Source organism: Corvus cornix, chromosome 20 (assembly GCF_000738735.6).
Source record: "Corvus cornix cornix isolate S_Up_H32 chromosome 20, ASM73873v5, whole genome shotgun sequence".
NCBI classification, from domain to species: domain Eukaryota; kingdom Metazoa; phylum Chordata; class Aves; order Passeriformes; family Corvidae; genus Corvus; species Corvus cornix.
This window is the reverse complement of record NC_046349.1, coordinates 13,228,762-13,249,802: the sequence shown is the minus strand read 5'-3', so window position 1 is coordinate 13,249,802 and position 21,041 is coordinate 13,228,762. Positions and strand designations below refer to the sequence as shown.

Sequence of the window (21,041 nt, the reverse complement as noted above, 5' to 3'; positions counted from 1 at the left end):
CTGTCACTCAGCAAAGGGAGAAAGCTTTTGACAGATCACCCTAAGAAAGCCCTTTTTACTTTCATCTTCGCTCCGGGAATCAGCTGTGATCAGATTGCAAAAATAATCAAGGCCAGTGTCAGAGGAGGGTGAGCTCTGGCTGCAGGAGGAGAAGAGTTTCAAGAGCATTTAGAAACCCCAGAGAATAGGTCAGACCTTTAAACAGGTCTTAGAAGAATCTAAGGACTACCAGTGGCCACCCCTGAAATCTTGTGGAGGCCCAATAGTTTCCAGAAAAACCTCCAGGATCATGAAGTCCAAGCTGTGATTGATCTGCACCTTGTCCCCAGCCCAGAGCACTGAGCACCACGTTCCTTGGGCACCTCCAGGGATGGGCACTCCACACCTCCCTGGGCAGCCAATCCAAGGCCTGACCACTGTTTCCATGGAGAAATTCCTGCTGATGTCCAACCTGACCCTCCCCTGGCACAGCTCGAGGCCATTTCCCTTGTCCTGTCCCTTGTTCCCTGGGCGACACATTCTCGGGATGACTTGCAAGGGGCTGGAAGAGGTAGGAAAATCACACTCCAGAATTATCCCCTCATGGCCCATTGTCAGGCTGGAATAATGTCTGGAGTGTGTCCTGGGCATGGCAATATCCAATACTTTTATTAATGTCTCAGGAGGTGGAACAGCAAATATTGAGCAGCAGATCTGCAGATGGTACCGAGCCAGGGGGGACGGCAGCAGCCTTTGAAGGCAGCATTGTAATCCAGAACGAGCCTGACAAATTGCAGGAACACTCGGAAAAAATAGGATGCAATTCAAGATGAATCAGTGCAAAGTTGTCACTGATGCATAATCAACTGCTCAAATATAGGATGGGGACAACTGATTACAAAGCAGTTCTGCAAGAAAGCAGCTGGGGCTGCAGTGAATCAGAAGCTCTCCGTGAGTCAACAGTGTCATGCTGCTGCAGAAAGGGCGGGTGTCAAACTGGGACATGTAAACAGCAGTGTCATGTGTTAGACATGTGAAGTAATCCCACTCGGTGCTGGGGAGGTGGAAAACGCAATCCAGCAGCCAGGTTTTGGCACTGCACCTCAAAACATGTGTTGTCCAGGCACAGAGCAGTGAAATGAGGGCCAGGCCCAGGGAACACGGCATGCGAGGGGTGGCTGAAGAAGTGGGGATGGTTTGGGGAGTGGAGGTTACACACCTGCAAAGGCGTTAAAAACTGCTGCAAAGAGGAAGGACAGAAACTGTTCTCCATTTTATTTGAGAAGGCCCCAAAAAGAAGCAGTTCTCCAAGAGTAGGATAAATTTTTCTATGGTAGAGCCACTAGAAGAGATTGCCCAGAGGAGTTGTTTAATCTGCATCATGTTGGTCAAATGTGCCCCAGTGAAATGAGCAGAGTTAATGCTGTCCCTGGGCAGGGACTGCAGAAGATCACTGGATACTCTCTTTTTTCCAAGGATTCTTCAGTCCATCCTCATCACCCAAAGCACCCAAATTCTTTAAAAAGTATTTTTCCCCCAATAATTCTAAAAAGATAAAAGTAAACACTAAGGCTGAAAATACGGAAATTTTTTTATTTATCGGATCAAATATTTCTAACCCTTTCTTTGTTTGTAGGACTTGTCAGAATTTCCAGTTTTTTTCTCTAAAGTGGTAGGCAAAGCGTGAAAGAGGTCACCAACACTGTGAATTTCATTCAAGAGGAGTTGTGTACCTATATATATATAACTTCTAGGGGAAAAAAAGAAGGAAAGAAAAAATCCCCACGTTTAATTATCAGCAGAGCAGTCACTGAAAGAAAGACAGACAACAAAAATGAGTAAGATAAAACACTGCAAGTCACACAGCTGAGCTTGTTGTGACTACATGTGATGGGAACTATTATCAGAGTCAGGTACACAAAGAGAATTTGGCCCTTTATTGTGCACAAAAGCAGCTGTAAACTTTACTGTAAGCACAACAAGTCACACTCCTTAGGTTGAAAAATCGGACCCAAACCAGCCCAAAGCTACAGCAAGAGAGGATTTTCACAATCCCAGGTCACACTGTTGCTCCATGTAATCTGCACCTAACCAAGAAATTGAAAATCCTCTAAGAACATATCTACTTGATTGTATATTGCTATATTTGGGGGGAAAAAATTCCTTCTGGATCCCAGTGGGGAATTCAGCTCATGCCCTGAAGCACGAGATTTGATTACTCTTTTTTGAACATGCATAACTGCCATTGCTATTACTGGTCATAACATTTTGTCAGGAAAGAGAAATATTATTCTGCAATGTAATAAAAATAGATAAAATTCAATATAGCTTCAGAATCATTTGCTGCATTTCCAAAGTAAACATTAAGCACCCATCGAGATTATTCCATTGGATAAGCCAAGGAAGTCTCCAGCACTATCTGTTCATTTTATTATCTCTAATTTTCAAGAGTGCAAAAATGCTTTCAGTAAATATTATGGATTCTTCCTGTGCTAAAAGAGATGCTAAATGACCTTCACCAACTTCGTTATAAATAACAGGAGCAGGGAGCACACGATCGCTGTGCAGTTCCAGTTCTATTCAAACCTATCAGCCAATTCTGACCAGTGGATAAAAATGGACACCAGACTCCGCTTGCTTTTTTTCCCCATCTTCATAATCCCAGCCCAGTTCCCTCTTGAAAGGCATTCTGTTCTGTCAGCCATAATGGCATCTGCTGGTGGAGACAGGAAGCCATAAATCTGTAGGGTTCCTCTCGACCAAGCCTTGTTAATGCTCCCATTTATCACCGAGGATAGGGTGCCATCTCACTACTGCTCCACTCAGAAGTCCATCTTCTCAATTTCCCTTTCCCCAGGGAGTAACCGTTTAAAGCAGTGACTTTCTCATCTTGCATGTTGAGGCTGCGAGCGCCACTGATACAAATCCCATCCCCAGTGTGTGCGCTTGGACTGGAGCCACGGCTCTGGAGAACAATAGCTGCCACTCGCAGATCCCAGAGCCCGCTGAGCTGCTGCCCTGCCTGCACCCAGAGCTCCTGTCCCTGCAACTTGCACAGGAGCAGCATCCCAGACAGAGAGGTTAAAATAGGAGCACACTCTGTCATTTGCCACCCCCTCATGCCTGCGAATGGCCCAAGACACACATGGTGTGTGCTGAGGTTTGGGAGAAATCTTATTAAAGCATCACGGTGTTAAACAGCATTTAACTCACGATCCTTCATAATAAACAATCTATCAGAGGTGCAGCACCTTTCTGTGCAGCCGGGGAGGAGAGGAAACAGAAAACCAGCCAGAGGTATCTGCAGTTTTCTGATTTGGGGGCCAACATGCAGAAGCTGAAGGGTTCAAAACCTCAGATCAAGACAGCATGAAATGTGAAAAGAAACACCAAGTTTGCCTCCCTGTCCTGAACTACCTGACCCAGGTGCAGGCTGCACTTAATCAAGTCAGGTAGTGTGTCATTTCTCCTCATCCCAGGGCAGGGACAATTGTCCCACCGCTGTGGCCCCTCCTGGCCCTGTGTTTATACCTGCCTGGACTGGAGACAAAGCTGAAATCCCTGGTGTGCACCAGCAGGGTTTTACACGTGCTGCACACAGGTATCAGAGATCTGTGCAATTCCCACTGATTCAAGCAGAGCCCTTCACTCCCCGGTGAGTTACGCCAGGCAGAAGTAGAAAAATGAGTATTTTATAGTAGCGTTATCCTATTTTATCTTTCCAACTAAGCTTATGCTTGCATCAATAAATACCTTCCTATTGCATATAAAAATTGCTGGAGTTCATACAGGGAAGGCTATCAAATAATTTCAGTGAAATCAGTTAGGGGGACACTTCCACAAACACAATCTGGTGCTGGGCTGCTGAACACAAAGGTCACTTAGGGGGCTGCCTGTGGAAGCCCTTCCCTGCTGGAGCCGCAGGCCTGTGCCTTGCAGATGGCCCAGCGACACCGACTACAGCACAGTGGCTCTTGCTGGTGCTTTGTAACAGAGCCCACTCCAACAGACTCATCTGAGAGGGATACAAATCATTCCTGTTAAACCAAACAGTTTCATTAGAAAGAGACAAATGCACAAACAGAAACAAAAAAAAAAAGGTAAAAACTCAGTTCTACAGCAACCTCTTGGTTTAAGATCTGGAGTATCAGAAATGCCACTTTTAGGAGGTCTTATGCAAATTATAGTTGAATATATAGAAATTAGTCCATCCTTTCCACCTCAAATCACATTTAAACCCTCAAGGTGTTCACAGCTGCTGTGGAAAAAAAACACAAAACACCTAAAGCTGAAAGAACAAATGGGGCAGGGGAAGTTGTGTCCGTGTGTCTTAGGGACCAACACTGTTCAAAGCTCCAGTGCCGCCTGTGCCTCCTCAGCCTGGCAGTTTGGGGGGCTCTGAAAGGGTGACAAACTCTGGTCGGTTGGAGGGGACAGAGATTTGGGTTCCCATGAGGGTGCAGCAGCGCCTGATGGATGTACCTGACTCTCCTTAAATCCAGCTGCCAGGGGAAATTAGGGGAGCAGAGGGGTTTCACCTAAACTTCACTGAACTTCGATGTCCAACCCTCTGATCCCTTCGGGTTCTACGGCTGGGACACCTCAGGGTGTGGATAAAGACCCTGGGCAGGGAAGGCACCTGGTCGCCAGCCCCAGGCTCTCCACAGGCGGGAGCACCTGAGGGAGCATCCCCGGTCCCCAGCCCCGGGCACACCTGAGGAGCACCCCCGGTGACCCGGCAGCCGCGGGCAGCCCAGCGGCAGGAGCGCACCCGCCCGTGCACCGGGATCATTGCTGCAAATCCCTCTTTTCCCTGGAACCGCCCTGTCTCGGGCGGAAGGCGCGGAGGGCGCTGCCGCCGCAGCCCCGGCCGCCCGCAGCGCCCTCCCTGGGGAAGCGCATCCTGCGGGGCCGGCGGTGACCCCGCCTGGGGTGCGGGTCTTGGGGAGGTCCCGCGTGGGGAGGGGTCGGCCCCGCAGCGGGGGTGGTCCCGCACATGAAGGGGCTGGTCCCGCGTGGAGGGGATGCTCCGGCATCGGGGACAGGTCCCGCATCGGGGGTGGTCGCGGATGGGGGTGTCCCGCGGCGGGCGGCGGGTGGCTGCGGCGGTGGCGGCGGCGGGCGCGGTGCCGGCGCCCTGTCTCTTTAATGAACGGCTCTGCCGCCCGGCTGCGCGGAGTAAATTTCCTCCTGTCATCGGGTCGCGGAGGAGGAGTTTGTTAATGCTCAGTTTGCTCGGTGGATCGATGTTTGCTGGCATCGCCTCGCCCTGCCTGTGTGTGCGTGTGCGCGCGTGTGTGTGTGTGTGTGTGAGCGCGTGTGCGCGCGTGTGCCCGCGCGCAGGGGTGCGTGTGCGCGCGTGTGTGTGCGGATCCCACATTTCCTCCCATCCCGAGCCTCCCTGTCCTCTCCCATATCACTCACTGCCTGGCATCTGACAGCACGGAACCTGCAGAGCTCCGCGCTCACACGCGCACGCACACACACACACACACCGCGCACACCCGGGCACCGCTCCGCCATACAGCTCTGCGAGGAGGAGGAGGACAGGACAGGGAAGGGAGGAAGCAGCCAGCCCCACAGTCTTTCCAGAGCTGCCTTTTTAATATATACAGATCTATTTTGTTATTTATTTATTACCATTCTCTGGCACTGTGGGCGCCTTTCATTTGCTCCTGAGCTTGGATGTTTGAATCAAAGCAAAGCAAGTGTTGCAACAGTTAAAAAAAAAAAAAAAAGCCAACCAAAAAAAAAAAAAAAAAAAAAGAGAGAGAGAGAGAAAGAAAGAAACCTAGATCTCTAAAATAAAATAAAAACCAAACAGGTTCCTATCAGTGAAGTGGAAAGGAGGGGGGCAGGGGAGGCTTGAGGGGGGTGCTGGGGAAGCAGCTGAGAGGCAGAGGAACACGGCTCAGGAGCGTCTCAGGGCTCTCGGATCTGGGGACAGAAGTGAGATTGGAGAAAGTAGAGCGATGCCAAGGAGGAAACAGCAAGCACCCAAACGGGCTGCAGGTAAGGAGAAGCCATCCACTTACACAGCCTCTGTCTCTCCACTCCTTCCACTCCTACCCCCCATCTTTATTATTATTTAGGGTCACCCTTGCTTTTCCGGGCTGGATCTTTATTTATTTATCCCCCTCCCCCTCCCTTTCCCTCCGTAAGTCTGTGGAGCCAGTTTCATTCCTTATTGCCAAGATTTTGCTCTGCCACGGGCTGTCCCCTCGCCCTCCGCCGCTGCCACCGGCTCGCTGCCGCTGCCGCCGCTCCCCGCTGCCGCTGCCCTGCCGAAACTTTTCCCCCCAACTTTCTTCCCTCGGCGCCCCTTCTCCCCCTGCCCCTTCTCCTGCCCGAACCGAAAGCAGTCAGGCTTCCCTTTGCTTCTGGCTTTAGGATAGATTTTGTTTTCCCTTTCTGATTTTCCCCCTCCCGGTGGTTTTCGCTTTGGATCCGTGTGTTTCGCGAAGTGGGTCGGGGTGTTTAATCTTTTATTTCGCCGTATTTCTGGTGGCAGTTCTGGCCGGGTGTGTGTGTGTGTGTGAGGGCTGTGTGTGCCTGAAATAGTACAGGGACTCTCTCTGCTGATGAACCCGGTGGGGAAGTTCAGCCTTTGATCATCAGTGGTGAAAATTGCAACAGGAAATAAAATGAAACGTTCTGACTGCTAGAAGACAATCCACATTTTCAAATCAAATCCTTCTTTTGTTTTGTAGCCGAGCTTATATATTTGCACATGCCAAGTGGTTTTGCAATGTGTTGTTTTTTTGTTTTTTTATTTTTTTTTTTTTAACAGAAGAAAATAGTTTGCAACTTTGGAAGTGTTTTGTTTGTCGTTGTAGGGTGTTCTTTTTCTTTTGGGGGCCAAGAAAAAGAAACAGACGAGTGGGTCTGTATAGTAAATCTTTTCAAAGAGTTTTCTTTCAGGCTCCTTAATTGCTTTTTATTTTTTTTTTTAATAGTGTGGTGGGGTTTTGTTTCTGGGAAGCGCAATATGGAAGTTCATTTTTCTTCTGCCAGACCCACCCACTGAAAAATCAGCTTTCCAGTTGATTGCCAGCTTTGATTTGACATTTGATTGATCACCTGTCATCTTGCTGCCTTTGATCTATTCATTCTTGATATATATCAATAAATCACTCACCATGGTAACCCAAGTGCCAATGACGTAAGGCTTGCCCTCTAGATTCTCTTAGCCAGACATGCACAATTATTATCTTGTTTGGCTTTTAATGTAGGCGGGTTTTTTCCCTTCTTTTTTTCCCTTGTGTCCTTCCTTGGATTAGTTCTTTAAAGAAAACTCATATTTGATGTCTTGTCTTTAAAAATTTTCCCTTGCCCTTGTGAATATTTCCTGGGTGTAGCACAGCAAATGTGGGACAAAATGTATGGGCAAGTTTAGTGGCACACTTGAATAAACTTTGCGAAGTAGTGCTTGGGATGCACGCAGAGGGAAATGTCATCCCAGGAAACTGGGACACGCAGAACTTTTATCAACTTACAGCCTTGCCTGGATTTCTTTGGGTGCAGGACAATGGGCTGCAGGCAGAAGCTTTTGGGACGTGCCCTGTGAATGTACCTATGCAGGTTGCCAGTGTGATTCTTGGCAGGCAAAGATCCCAAATTTATGGTCAACGCCGTAAATAACAGTTACGCTAAAAATACACACACGTATATATATTTACATAAATATATTTGTGTATTCAGGATAATTCAGATGAGTCGCTGTTATTATTTTCTTCACCAAGAGGTTTGATCTGAGTAAGGCATTCACATTTTCAACTTGCAGGATAAATAAATAGCTATTTTTTCATGGATGCTGATCCTCACAGTGACAGTGCTAGAACTGCTCCTTTTTTCTCTCTGTCAGGAACACGAGGCTTCATTTTATTTGGGTTTCAAAGTAGAATTTTCACTTGGAGTGTGTGTAGTATCTTTTCGTGGCAGGGGCACCGTGTTCTTTTTTAGAAATAGAGGCTCCAGTAAGTAAATTTTTGCGAGCAAAGCCCATGCTGTTGTTTCCCAGGATTTCCCTGCTGAGATACAGTAAGAGATGTTTTTATCCAGAATCCTACAGCATTTTTAAGATCTTAATGACAAGGGAGAAACTCGTATGACCACAATTAGATCTCTCCTTTCTCGTTCTCATTATAAAATGTGCATTGCTCTTCAGTGGTGCATTTCTTTGATTAGATTTCTCCTCAGATCAATGTTGTTTCAGGTGAGCAAAATACTGCAAATGCAGTCCAGTTTCAGCCAGCAGAACTATTTGAAGTAGGTTTATACATTTGCAATAGTTCTCCTGCTTTGAAGTTGTATTTGCGTGTTTGTGGGGGGTAGGGGAGAGTTTCAAAGAGCAGACGTGCCTGTTGTATATAGTTGTTAAAACTGACTTTCATTTTCAGGGATACTACTGAGGTTCTGTTCTGTATGGTGAAAAATACCTCAAAGTGGCAGGAGACAGACTGTGCAATAAGAAATGAATCTCTCATCAAGGCTGATAGCAAAGCTCTTTAGTCCTTTTATTTAAAGGAGTTAATACATTATATATTACTTAATTTTCACTTTTATTTATTTTTAGTTGTACAAGTTCAAAGGTATCAGTTGCACTGCATTTTGTCTCGATGGCAGCAGAGATATTGAAGAGAAGTTTGCAACTTTTAGTTTCTTCAGATAGTTCACCTCCAAGGGAAGAAAAATGATAAGCCTTATGATTCTGGACATGCCTGCTTTTGTCATTGCTTAAAATTAAATACTATGCACAACTGTAAATAATTACTGCCATGCACTGACTTTGAAAGCAGGTTTTGAGTTTGATTAATGAATAATGTAAAGGTTAGAGAGAACCAGCGAGTGAATCAGAAGGGAAGTCCTGCTGTTAGATGAAAATCTATCTAGAGAAATATACATGGCAATTTTGTCCTTTTCTATTATTAATTTTAATCCTTGTATTCCTAAGAAATATATTCCAGACCATTGTAATGAAACAAGGGAGTATAATTGGATAAATGGGGCACTATTTATGTGTGATGATGGGGATTTCTGCTCTCCGATTACACTTTTAGAGACACTTTATTTCACATCAACACCCAAACGATGTCAAACGCATTTTGGTATTTGCAGGGCCGAGTATTTTCTGAATCATCCTTGCTTTTTGAGAGCGTCATTTCCAAGTCGATAGTTCTTGAGGCAGAGAGTTGCAGCTCTTTCCATCAGTGCCTGCTTTCGGATGGGACCTGTGTTTACAATAAACAAACCCATTTGCGCTGGAGATTTCACCCAAACGCATCACAAAGGGCTTTACAACCCGGGGCCTGATTCTTCTCCCGCTCAGGTGCAAATCAAACATTGCTTCTCTCGCAGCATCAGTGAGTTCTGACTGCTCCTGTGAGCAAGAAGAGACTCAGGCCCTCAAAGTACTTCATCCTTCAGCAAAATGCAGCCACCTCTGGGGTAAAAGTCTAGTAACGATTCCATAACAAATGGTAATATATTAACAGAAGGGTGGAAGAAGGGTGGGAGCAAAGCAGAATTGCTATTCAGATTTTATTCCTAGGGGTATGAAATAGCTTTCAAACACAATTTCACTGGATTAAACTCTCCTTTCCCCTGCAGCTTGTTTAAATGTGCATATTTTATTTTGTGATCATGAATTGGTAGTTTGCTTTTTTAAAGCCTGCAAAGAGAAATCTGGACTTAACGCCCATTGCGGGTGAAATTTTGTATTTCTACTTTTCTTTCCCTCTCAGCCCCAACAGACTAGCTAAGAATCAAAGCTGGGGAAAAGTACAGAAGAAGCAAGTCTCAGGCACATTTATTCTGTTTATTGGAGCTGTAGAATAACACGGGTTTGTTTTTGGAAGAGTCCTCATAGAGCAGCAAGCAGAAGATGGTGAGCAGGGAGTTCTTTAAAGCTGCAGCTTGCGCCTTTGTAGCAAAGGTTATTTAAACCAGAATCATATTTAGAAAGCGAAATTATGCTTCTGCAGAGAGCAGAGCAAATGACCAGAAAGGCTTGCTCTGTGTGTTTCTGTGGTGAAAGGCAGCGAGATCTATCTATAAATGTAACCAGGAGCACTGTGGCTGTTCCAGGATTATTTGTATCCTTTATATCAGGGGCAATGGCAGCAGATTCCAAGGAAGCAGTGCTGAATGAAACTGTAGAAATGGCAGCTCTGTTTTGTTTCAACATCCTCCAGAAAAGCAACTGCACATCAAACCCACCTAAACAGTTCATGCCTCAGAACCCTTCACTTGCAGTGCACATCACGATGCTGACAGATGACAAAAAAGCCAAGGTGTTCACAAACAAGAGGAGCCTTTAAATCCTGGTTAATTAAATATATTCCAAATTAGGTACTTTTGCAACTCAAGAGGCACCAAAATTAGTCGCCATCTGCGTTAAATTCTGCAGGCGGCTCCTAAGCCCAAAGCTGCTCGGAAATATTTTTTTCCCGTGTCAGAACTCAGGCCTGAACGGGACAATTTGAAATCACATTCATTTTAGTGCCTGTTTCTCTATTTGAATTTTGCTGTGATTTATCCAAGCCCAGTATATCCCCACTATCTGAAGAGCGGGGTGCACCCAGAGTTCAGCCCCTGTGACTGGGAAACAAAAGACATTTCCATCAGTAAATGACACAATTTTGCAGCACTTTTGAAAACATGTCCATTGTCAGAAATTCTAGTGCATAAATGCTCTCCCTCTTCTGTGCTCTCTGAGAAGACCCATTTTCTCCAAACTGGCAGGATTTTGGAAATTTCCTCCCGGAGCTTTCTCCTCCTGATTTTTGCTCTTATTAGCAGCACCCACCTCAAGGAACTGTTTCCCCTAGCAGAGGTCCCTGGAGTCCCTCCATAGTGCAGGGCCAGCGTGAGCGTTTCTCCCGTCATTTCCCTTCCCATCCCGATGAGGACATCACTCCCAGAGAGCAACTCCAGACTCGCGGAGAAAAAAAAGCTGTCAGTTGCTGTGGCTGCAATTCCCAACTTAGCAGCAGCAGAGGGAATGGAACTGTACTCTATCAATTACAGTTGGAACCAGAGGCTAAACACTTATTGTGTTAAGCTATTGTGCAGATCTTAAGAGCTCAAATGTAAAAAAAATATCATGACAGCTGGTGGAGGGGAGAATAAGGCCTGGTTCTTCCACTGGATGACGTATTATTAGCAAAGGCAAAGTAAAATTATTCAAATTCTGTTTAATGCTGCTGGGGTTGAGATGTGTGTGCCACATTCTGCCTTAAAAAGGGGGGATCCTACAGACTTTGCTGCTAAAATAAGCCTTTGTTTTTCCCTCTTCTCTGCAAAATGAAATATTTGTGAAGTTTTATCCCCACAGCGTGCTCATGCAAGCAGAGAGACATTTTCATTTGTCTCCGAATCTGATACAGGAGCCAACTGGAACCACATTACACTCAGAGCTGAAATCTTACATTTCATTCATGCAAGAGCAGGGATTTTTCATTACCTATTTAATTGCAATCATTTACATGAGAGTGGGCCCAGCTCAGCAGCTCTTACTCAGCACTTTGCTTCAGTGGGCAACTGGCTTGTGTAAGGACTGCCTGTGTAAGACTGGGCTGTTCAGCTACAAAATTCAATATTTATGTTCCTTGAGAAGCATTCTGCCTCTGAAGAGGGCCCAGATTCTTCCATTAAGCTTTAAATCCAGGGACAGTTCTGTTTGGGACTTCTGTTCCTAACGGGTGCGAGCTTTTCTTCCCTGAAGTCTGTATGACTGAGCTATTCTGCTTGCTCGGCCAACTTCCCTCCTCAATCACGTTTCCATGCTCTGTGTTAATTACTGCACACTGGTTCTGGGTACCAGGAGATGAGATGGGTTTTTAAAGAAGCCTTTTTTAAGGCACGGTGTTCATGTTGTGCACAGGGGCGGCAGCTCTCGAGAAAATGCCAGAAAATGGGGTTGCAAATCCAAAGCCTGAAAGTTCCATGTGCTTTTAGGGGCTAAAAGCAGTTCTTTCTCATTAAGGTGGCTTCTCACTTGAGGCTGTTGGCACAGAGTAATTTTTACCGTGTTATAATAACAGCTTCTGCAACTCAGAAGTACCTTGACAGCAAACCGTGTATTTTTTAAGGTTTCAAGGAGAAAAGCATCACAGAAGCACAGTGTTTCCCATTAGATTTACACATCCCTCTTTAACTGTTGCTGGCTTTTCATCCGTTACCTTGTGAGCTTTCTCAGGCAAAAAAAGAAGTGGAAAAACTGGTCTTCTGATCTAAGTGTTGCATTAAGTGTTTCATTTAGAAAAATGAAGAGAATCTTTGTTTCCCTAAAAGAAATGTTTTCCCCCTTTGCCCTAGGAAAAAGAAAGGCACAACAATAGCTTCAAAATGACAGGATCTGATTGTGAAAAATACAGAGTTCATAACGTGCAGTGCCTGATGGTCCCAAGTATTGGTAAAATTCCACAGCTAAATAGAACAAACAGTCCTAAATGTCTGGAAAATGGATCCTTTTCAGGCATGCACACATCCATACCTGCAAGGAGGAGAGAAAAGTGCCTGTCTGGGAGAGGGATGCACCTGGAGAGCTCGCTTGTTCAGAGCAGTTTTTGATTACTGCACCAGTCTTCGCCCAAATGTGAGAACTGCGCTGTTAGGAGTGGTGTCCCCTGGAAGTCCTTTGTTAGGCTTCATTTTCTTTAAACCTCCATCTCCTGGAGTCTGATGATGGTTATGCAAGTGTCCAATATGCATTTTAAAAGGAAATTTATTTCAGACTGCTTGCTCTGGAGAGGAACTTGAAAACAAGCAGGCTACAAGTTCTCATGCAGAGGAAAAATGCCTTGATTCTCAAAGTGACTGTTTTTAACTTCCCATCATTTTCAGCCAGTCTCACGATTTTTGAGGTTGTGCTTCGTGCTTTTTGTATAAACAAGGTTGGCAATATTGCTTTTGCCTGATTCTGGTGATGAACTGGTGTGTGTGTCTGGGTGTATAATTATATACATACACACACATAATATCAGTAAACAAAATACTGAACATAATGATGGAGTGGAGCTGTGTGGATTGGAGCTCTGGCTTTGTATTGCCATAAACAAAGCAGTTCTGAGAGCTCAGACCATCAGTTCTTGAGGAGTGACTTTCGATTGAAGTTTCCTGGAGATTGTTTTTAGTGGCAATTAAATGTAGAAAGTTAATAGGCAGTAACTGCTCTTTAAAGGATAAATACTACGAGGAATGCACAGCCTACCTTTTCCCCAGATATAATCAGGCTGAACTTTATTGAAAAAAAATTTACAACTAGCAACATGAATGCTGTATTTTTATTGTATTAATGCAAATGAGATGCTGACTTCGTTCTTTCATCTCCATGGCTTGTATCTATTAGAGCTGTATCTTATTCCTTTCAGTGTCTTTTCTCCCTGTGTTCTGTAAACTGCCTTCCTCTAATGATACTGAGGCTCATTAAAGTTACTCCCAATGCTAAAGAGACTCTGGGAAACATCCTGAGCTCTGGATGGCTGTGGAAAAGCACAGCCACTGAGCACATGGGGAAAACTAATCTGGATCAAGCCTTGCATTCCCATTTCAGGAAGCCCTTAAAATTGATGGGTCAAACAGGAAGAAAAAACATGCAGGAAGGACTGTGTGCTGCAAAGAACAGGTCATTTTTAACACACAGCCCTACCTGACAAAGATAAAAAACAATAAAGTTTTAAGGAGCTCGCTGGCTCTTCCTGCATCTCTCTCAAAAGACTCATTTAATTGAAAAGCCTGTTGTGCTTGTTTTTATGCATGTAAAACAGAAAAGGGGCAATTTTGCACAGGGCCTAATATTCCAGCACAATATAATTGGAACTCTTCCTGCCTGCTTTTTAAGTCTCTCTGTTCATATAAAATTAAGACCCACTTATCTTAAATTGTAGTAAATCTCATCCAATATTGCTTTCATAACTTAAAAAAGGCTGTTACATATTCCCAAAGCAACTTTGCTGAAGTGATATTGGGTCTGTTTATGTGGAATTGGTGCAGAATTTCTGTTGAAAAAAGGAGCAGCACACAGTTCTTGTTTTTAATGAAAATAATTAAATTCTCTGGAATACCTTGATAGCTCAGATTTTTTTCCTAGTAAAACTCTGCTTAGAGGAGATCAGAATGAAAATCTACACATTGGTGCAGTTTGGCGTGTGCAGACAACAACCTTGTTTCTATCACTCACCCTGCACTTGGACAGAAGTAATTCCTATTTTTCGTAGAAAGATTTTACTCTGAATTTTCCATATAGAAATAATTTTTTGTGTGAATTGCATGGCGAATCACCAGCACAATTTGTAAGGTCTGCAATTTTCTTTGTACATATAGGGAGAACTCATTTGCTTCCCGCAGGGTGAGTGGACTTCACAGGAAAGCGCTGGGTCTTTCATGATTTTGTTTTTGTATCAAAGAAACATAACCTTGTGCCAGCTGCTGTATTGGTCTACCAAAATTATTTTTTTATGTGTTTTTCAGCCATGTCATAACATACATAAGCACAATACAAGTAGCATTAAATTAACACGTGAAAGGAGAAAGAAGCTAAGTAGTTATATTGATCATCTGTAGCATTAAATGCTAAAAAAATCAAAAGCTTTCCAGTGTTTTTCATTAGCTGCATGGATCCTGCTCGTATTTGTGTCCTTTGTTAGGCAGTGGAGCATATTTCTTCACACTTAGCACCTTTCTTCCATGGATTTCTCACTGATAGTCCTCAGAATAACCCCAGTGATGTGGAATATTTCCCCTCGGTTTTACAGAAGGGCAAATTGAACCTGGGAGGTTTTACCTGATTTGCTCAAGGTCAAACAGAATTTGCTCCCAGTTCCCTGACTGTGGTACTAGATCACATTTCTATCATCAGAGCACTTCCAGGAGGGAAATCTGGGCTGGAAGCTCATGGCATCCTCTTGCCTGTGCTGGGGGAGAAGAGGGAACAGCCCAGCTGGGACTCTGGGGAAGATGGGAGTGCACTTTCATCTCTCCCATGCAATTCCCTGTGGTGGAGGAAGAGGCACTTTGCTCATGGCCAGGAGCTCCCAAAAGCAGGAGGACTCATGGTTTGAGAAAGCAGAGCTCTGCTAATTCTAACAAGCCAAAGGAGCTTTACTTGGCAAGAGTTTTAGACAGAATAATCAAGTTTTTTGCATTCTAGTTTTTAGCCAGTGATAGGTTTCAGGACCAGAGAATTTGGTTCCTGTTACTTTTCTTCCCATAAACTGTTCTGCATTTCTTTGGCAGAGCTGGTTGTGACTGTCTATAAAGCATTGCCCTGAGAAATATGTAAAACCTGGTCTAGTTGCAGCTGAACAGGCCATGCACATTTTCCTCCACCCAGTCTCCCAGAGGTGGTTGGAAATCTCTGATGATACAGTTTGAGGCTCAGCTTCTGGTGCCAAGGGTCTAAATCCTTACATGGGCAGCTCAAGAGAGACCTGAATTTTCAAAAGCACCGAATTCCCATGGACTTCCCTCAGCTCCCTCTCTTGTGTAAACTGGAATTGTGCCTCTATCAAGAGCAGCGCTGTTTCCCTAAACTGGAGATGTATGTATTGCCTATAGAAGAAATATGCTGCAAGTAATAGCCTATGGATTCATTAAGGATTGTTTATGTTTATTTTCACACCATATTACCTTTCAGGAATGGTTGTTTCAGCCATTATATTGACAGGAACTTCGAATAAATCTTAGGTAATATAGGGCTGATCTGCCTTACCTGGGAGACCACCTGCTACCCTCTTGAGCAGAGGTGCTGAATCACCAGGTAGGGCTTTCTTCTCTGGAGCTGGGGACTTGGGAAGCTCCCGTGGCTCCTTTTCATGTGGAAATTAATGCTTGCCTCTGTTTCTGAATAGTAGGTTATTAGAGTTCGTATGCAAATTCCCAGGATGGGAATTTGTCTCTCGTTGATAATTGATATAATAATATATATTTTTAGTGGTCCAAAGTCCTTGAGCTCGAGCCTTGTATACGTAATTTATGTTTATTTCTTACTGTTATTAACTGTAATTTAGTTGTTGGCGCCTTTCATTGCCTTGGATTGAAGGGAGTGTCTCTCCCCATTGCCCCTCCATAAACAATGCCCTTTCAGGGTTCCTTCTCCTGTATCCTTGCCCAGACATTTCCTAGCCTGTCAAATACTGTCATTTTATTCCTTACAGATCATTCACAGTACGTCTCCTGTTGCACACACAAATAAGGAACAAATGCAATCAGGATGCATCATCGTTTAGCATAACAAATAAAAGCCGATCTGTGCAGATTTGCCTTAAAGTGTCTCTTAATATGTATTGTCAAAATGTCTGAAGACGTCTCTTCCTCATAAGCGTTTAATTATTTGTGACAATTAAACTAATATTCAGAGCAGGAAAAAAAAATAGGGTATTAAATATTTTCTCTTGTCAAAAGCTAACAAAACGTTACCTGACAGAGCAAACTCCTTAAATTTTGTGTTTCAAGCAGACCTTAGAAAAGAAAAAGAACCAGAACAAAATTACGAGGCCTGGATTTTGCATGGAATTTGAGGAAACTGCATTTTTAAAACTAGACCCAAATTTAAGGGCATATCATTAAAGCATATATCAGTAATGAGCAGCTGAATACTTGATGATTTAAAAAGAGTTTCTATCAATTTTTAAGTCTGTGCTGAAATTTATGGCCAAGGGCTGCTCTGACTGAATCAGGGACTCAGACCTGGCATTTTTAGCCTTGCCTGGTTATTGTTCTACTCGTGCATGAGAGAAATCAGCTCAAATATGACGGCGCAAGTCATCAGGCTTTTCTGTGATGGAAATTATAGATGTATTGTTTTGGTTTGTTTTTTTAATCTGATGATCTCTTTCTCCATCTGGGTTGTTCAGACTGGAGAGGCAACGTGCACTGGATGGGGCAGGACAAGTAGCCAAGACTGGTGCCCAGGGCTCAGCATCTTCATCTGCCTGGCAGGCCTTGAATGTGGTAAAGGTTCAGATGTGTGATAATAAAAAGGGGGGAAAAGTAGGGAAAATCTTGAAAAGAACAGAAAACCAGCAGGGTCCTCGAGAGCAGTGTTGTGTGGATGTGGGAGCACTGGATAGCCCAGGGCACGGCAGCAATAACTTCTGCATTATGGGCTCAACAGTTCTTATAGCCCAGATTGTTTGGGGTTTCCTGCTGAGAAGTTTGATTTCTACTGGTTCTAATATTTCCAGTTCTGAGCTGCTCAAAGTAACCATTTCCATCATTAAAATCTGTGTTTTCTTTCTTAAAATGTTCTTCCTGTAATTTAGGGTAGGATGCTATTTGGCAAAAAATTAGAAGACGTTCATCAGGGTTTATTTCAAAGCTGTGGGACCACTGAGCTTTCTGGCAGTGACGTGAACATTTTTCAGAGATATCTTTTTGCTTTTCCTGAGAAAATCCACCCAAATTTGTCTGACTTATAAAGCCTAAAAGTTGCTGTTGCCAAAGAATTTTTAGAAGGTGACACAGCATTCTCCAACGTGCCATCCCCACCACGCATGCTCTGTTCTTGGTTTCTCTTTTTCAATTACATTGCCTTAAAAAACGTTTTAGCTGGGGATAAGTAGGACAATGGCTGCAGGGGCAGTGACGGGTCTGAGCAGTTGAAGGAGAATGAAGAAAAGGTCTGTGTTTGTGTTAGGCTGGAGCCCAGGCCTTGAGAGAGGAAACAGGGAAATTTAGGGAGCAGAACATGGACAAGCAGGGGCAGAGAGCATCCAATTATCCAATATCCACAGAAAACAGGGGTAAACTTGTGTGCATGACTTTATAGCCTGGTGAGCGTAGAGCACGGTATTGAGCATGAGCTCAGGCTGGGAGCGCGTCCAGCCGCTCCTGCCTGGATCAATCCTGGATGGGAACCAGGGTGGCTCCACACGTGTGACTCCCAGCTGGCTTTCCCAAAGCCCGCACGCATCCACGCCTCACGCTGGGGATGGATGTGGGCAGGAAATCCATCCGCCCCCGCGGGGAGCAGCTCCCACCCGGCCACGCTGGCGTGGAAGCGCCAGGCCTGAGGGGCCGCCATGGCTTGGTGGGCCCGGCGCGTGTGAGGCGGGAACTTCTTCTGTGGGGAAAAAGTGAAAAAGTCCCCTTAAAATCTGCCAGAGCTGTGCCCCCCCATGCCAGTTGAATGGCAGAGATGAGATCCCATCCACAGGCACAGTGCAGGCAGCTCAGGAAAGGTGCAAAACCCAATGCAAAGGAGGAAAATTCCGATTCCTGGCATGGGGACGAGGACAAGATGATGCCAGTGAGGCACAGGGCTGCCCTTGGATGGCAGAGCCAACAGGAGACTGGGAGAGCTCAGGCAGCACATGGAGAGGTTGGTGACCCCACACAGAATGTGTGACAATGGAATATTTGGTGTATTTGGTCTGTTTGGTGTGTTTGGGAGGCGTTGATGTGTGGGACAGGTGGGTCGGTCAGTGGTGGGGCTGGGCCTGGCACGGCCAGCGTGGATCGGGCCAAGTGGAGTGTGGGCACTCCAGGCAATGAAGAAGCTGTGGTACAAAAGCAGCTCCGAGACAAGACAAAGAATCCCGCCAGGAGTTTCAACCACAGATATCTGTTCAGATAAAAAGGGCCTGTTAGTCTGAGAGCTCCTCTCTTGCCACAACATGCCCATGGCAGAGGGCTGGTCCCTGGGTCGCTGTGTGGGTACCTGCCCTGAGACCCTGGGGCTCTGACTTTGGTTTTACTCAGAGCAAGGGGTTTATTTTATTTTATTTTATTTTATTTTAATTTTTTATTTTTATTTTTATTTTTATTTCATTTGCTGCCCCGTGGGAATTTTTTCCTATAAATCTGATCTTTCTATCTGAAAGTCAGTGACAAAACTTGAATCAGGCTCAGCAGAGCAGGTTGCCTTCAGGTTATTGTACTGGTTTGTGTCACCTCCAGCATTTATATATTAAATAACTAAAATCCTGAGAATGTTAATCTGGAAAACAGTCATCCCTGCATTACTCTTTTGTTGTTTCAGTGAACTTATTAAAGATTTTACAAACTTGTGATTTGGGTTAAACAAATGTAAATCATGTGCAGAAAGAGTTGCAGGGAGGCAGAGGAATGTTATGATGCCATCAACATCTGGATTTCCATTTGTTTGGATTAGGGACATTTTACCTTAATCATTCCCAAACATGTCTGCTAAAATCCCTTCTTTCATTTTTTATCACCTGCGAGGTACAGCCAGGCAGAGTTTCAATTTGTGTGTGTGTGTGTCAGGGTAAAAGTGCTGAAATTTGTTGTTGCAGTGAGTATATGAAGAGTCTCATTTTTATATTAGTCCTCCCTCTTTATAATTGTTTGGAAACATTTTGATTCAGTTAAAATGCACTACTTCCAACACACAAAGTATGAACAGGGGAACAGGGGAGTGATTACGAGTTTCTCCAAGGAAATAAGCATCTCTTAGCCATCATCCTGCAACTGGGAGAGTTCTAATACATGACATCTCTGTAATGTAACCTAATAATATTTTTTTTTAACAGTGATGTAATGGGGAGAGTGACCTGGACTTTGTAAAAGTTCCCCTACTTACTACAGATTCCCAAGGGCAATGTAACATTCTAGACAGCGTTTTATATGCCCTGATTAAAATGTAACATATTTTTGCATTTCCTGTGCAGTGACCTGTTAGTGCTCATAGACAGAACACTTAAAGAACAGTTACAAGGAGACATTTCCAAATGTGCCTAATATGGGCGAGTTTTTATAACATTCTTATTTCATTTGAAATTGCAGCTACAGCAGGAACCATTCAGACGGTGCATTGATTTAACTTTTTAATCCACTGTTTTGCTACGTCAAGTAAAATAAATGTTTGTTTTTAGCTCCCTTTTTTTGCATTGCTAAACTCATAACTACTTGCTTTAAGCTTGGGATTCTAAAGGGAGCTACATTATCTGAGATTTAAAGCTTGCTTTTTGTAGCTGCTTTCTCACAACTCCCCCAAGAAAAAAAAATACAAAAGTACAACTTTAGCAAAAAGGGCTTTTATATCTCTATCAATTATAGAAACACCAGCTGCAGTAGATTACAAATGTGTTTGGCTGATTGTGATGTTGTGTGGGGAAAACTGTCACAAGGAGCTGGATTCTGTTCTCCCCGGCAGCTCCGGGATGCCGCTCAGCTCCCCGGGCTCAGCGGCGCTTCTGTCAGAGCTGGGGTGGGCAGGAGCAGGAGCCTGCCCGGGGATTGCCAGGCTGCCACATGCAGCTCTGGACTGGAGCACACGTCCTGGCGCTGGGAGAAGAGAAGGAACGTGGACACAAGCGTGAACCGTGTGTCACTGTGTGCATGTGCTGCTCTGAGAGCTGGGGCAAAAGCACACGGGGACAGACCTGGGCCAGCAACCTCTGGGGACAATCACTCCACTCAATGTTCTTCTTTATTTTTTACATTCAACATATTTACTTTTGCTTTCTTGAAGAACAAAGTGGGGGGGAAAGGCACCACAAACAAAAATTGTTTGACCAACCCATAAAGGTAAAGTAGCTGCAAGTCATGGATAAAAGAATTACAGTATCAAGACAGCAGTGCATGTTGGGCAGTTTAGGATATTTGGTGCTGTTGAGCTCAGGAGAAAATTAATGTCTCAACGTGTGTGCAGGTCATTATCACTCCACTAAAACCTGGGTACAAGGGTAGCAGCCCAAGGGCTCTCAGTTGGTTGTGCCTTGCTTACTGTGTCATTTATCTTGTGCTTTGGGTCACTCTGGGAGGACATGGTTGGGCCCTGGTTTATTTTAACAAAGAGAATCTGACATAGGAAAGTTCTGTGTATACTTTACAGTGAAAATGCAATTTTCTATTTTCATTTAATCCCAGGAATGTTGGCATTTTCCGGGCTGTCAAACAAATGAGTGCACTGGAGGACAGTTAGATGTGTCTGTCTAGTTCATCTATCTAATCTACCTCATTTCTAATGTGCCCATCACCACGGCGTCTAGGCAGAAAGTATCTGCCTTGCTTTTGCTTTTTGTCTTTATTGGCTGTGGTAACTTAATTGAGTCCTAAGAGCTTTCAGATTCATCTGCAAAAATAATAACAAAAACATT

The 21,041-nt window shown here is 44.4% G+C and overlaps 1 protein-coding gene across 2 annotated transcripts in view; it reads left to right on the top strand.

The window, feature by feature from the left end:
- The first annotated feature begins 5,264 nt into the window (after positions 1 to 5,264).
- TSHZ2 (teashirt zinc finger homeobox 2) overlaps positions 5,265 to 21,041 on the top strand; it is a 214,033-nt gene continuing 198,256 nt past the window's right edge. For both annotated transcript variants that reach the window (XM_010396790.4, XM_010396788.4), the window contains exon 1: positions 5,265 to 5,991. In XM_010396790.4, coding sequence (XP_010395092.3) covers positions 5,952 to 5,991 — 40 coding nt within the window. In that variant the 5' untranslated portion in view covers positions 5,265 to 5,951. The remainder of the gene's footprint in view (positions 5,992 to 21,041) is intronic.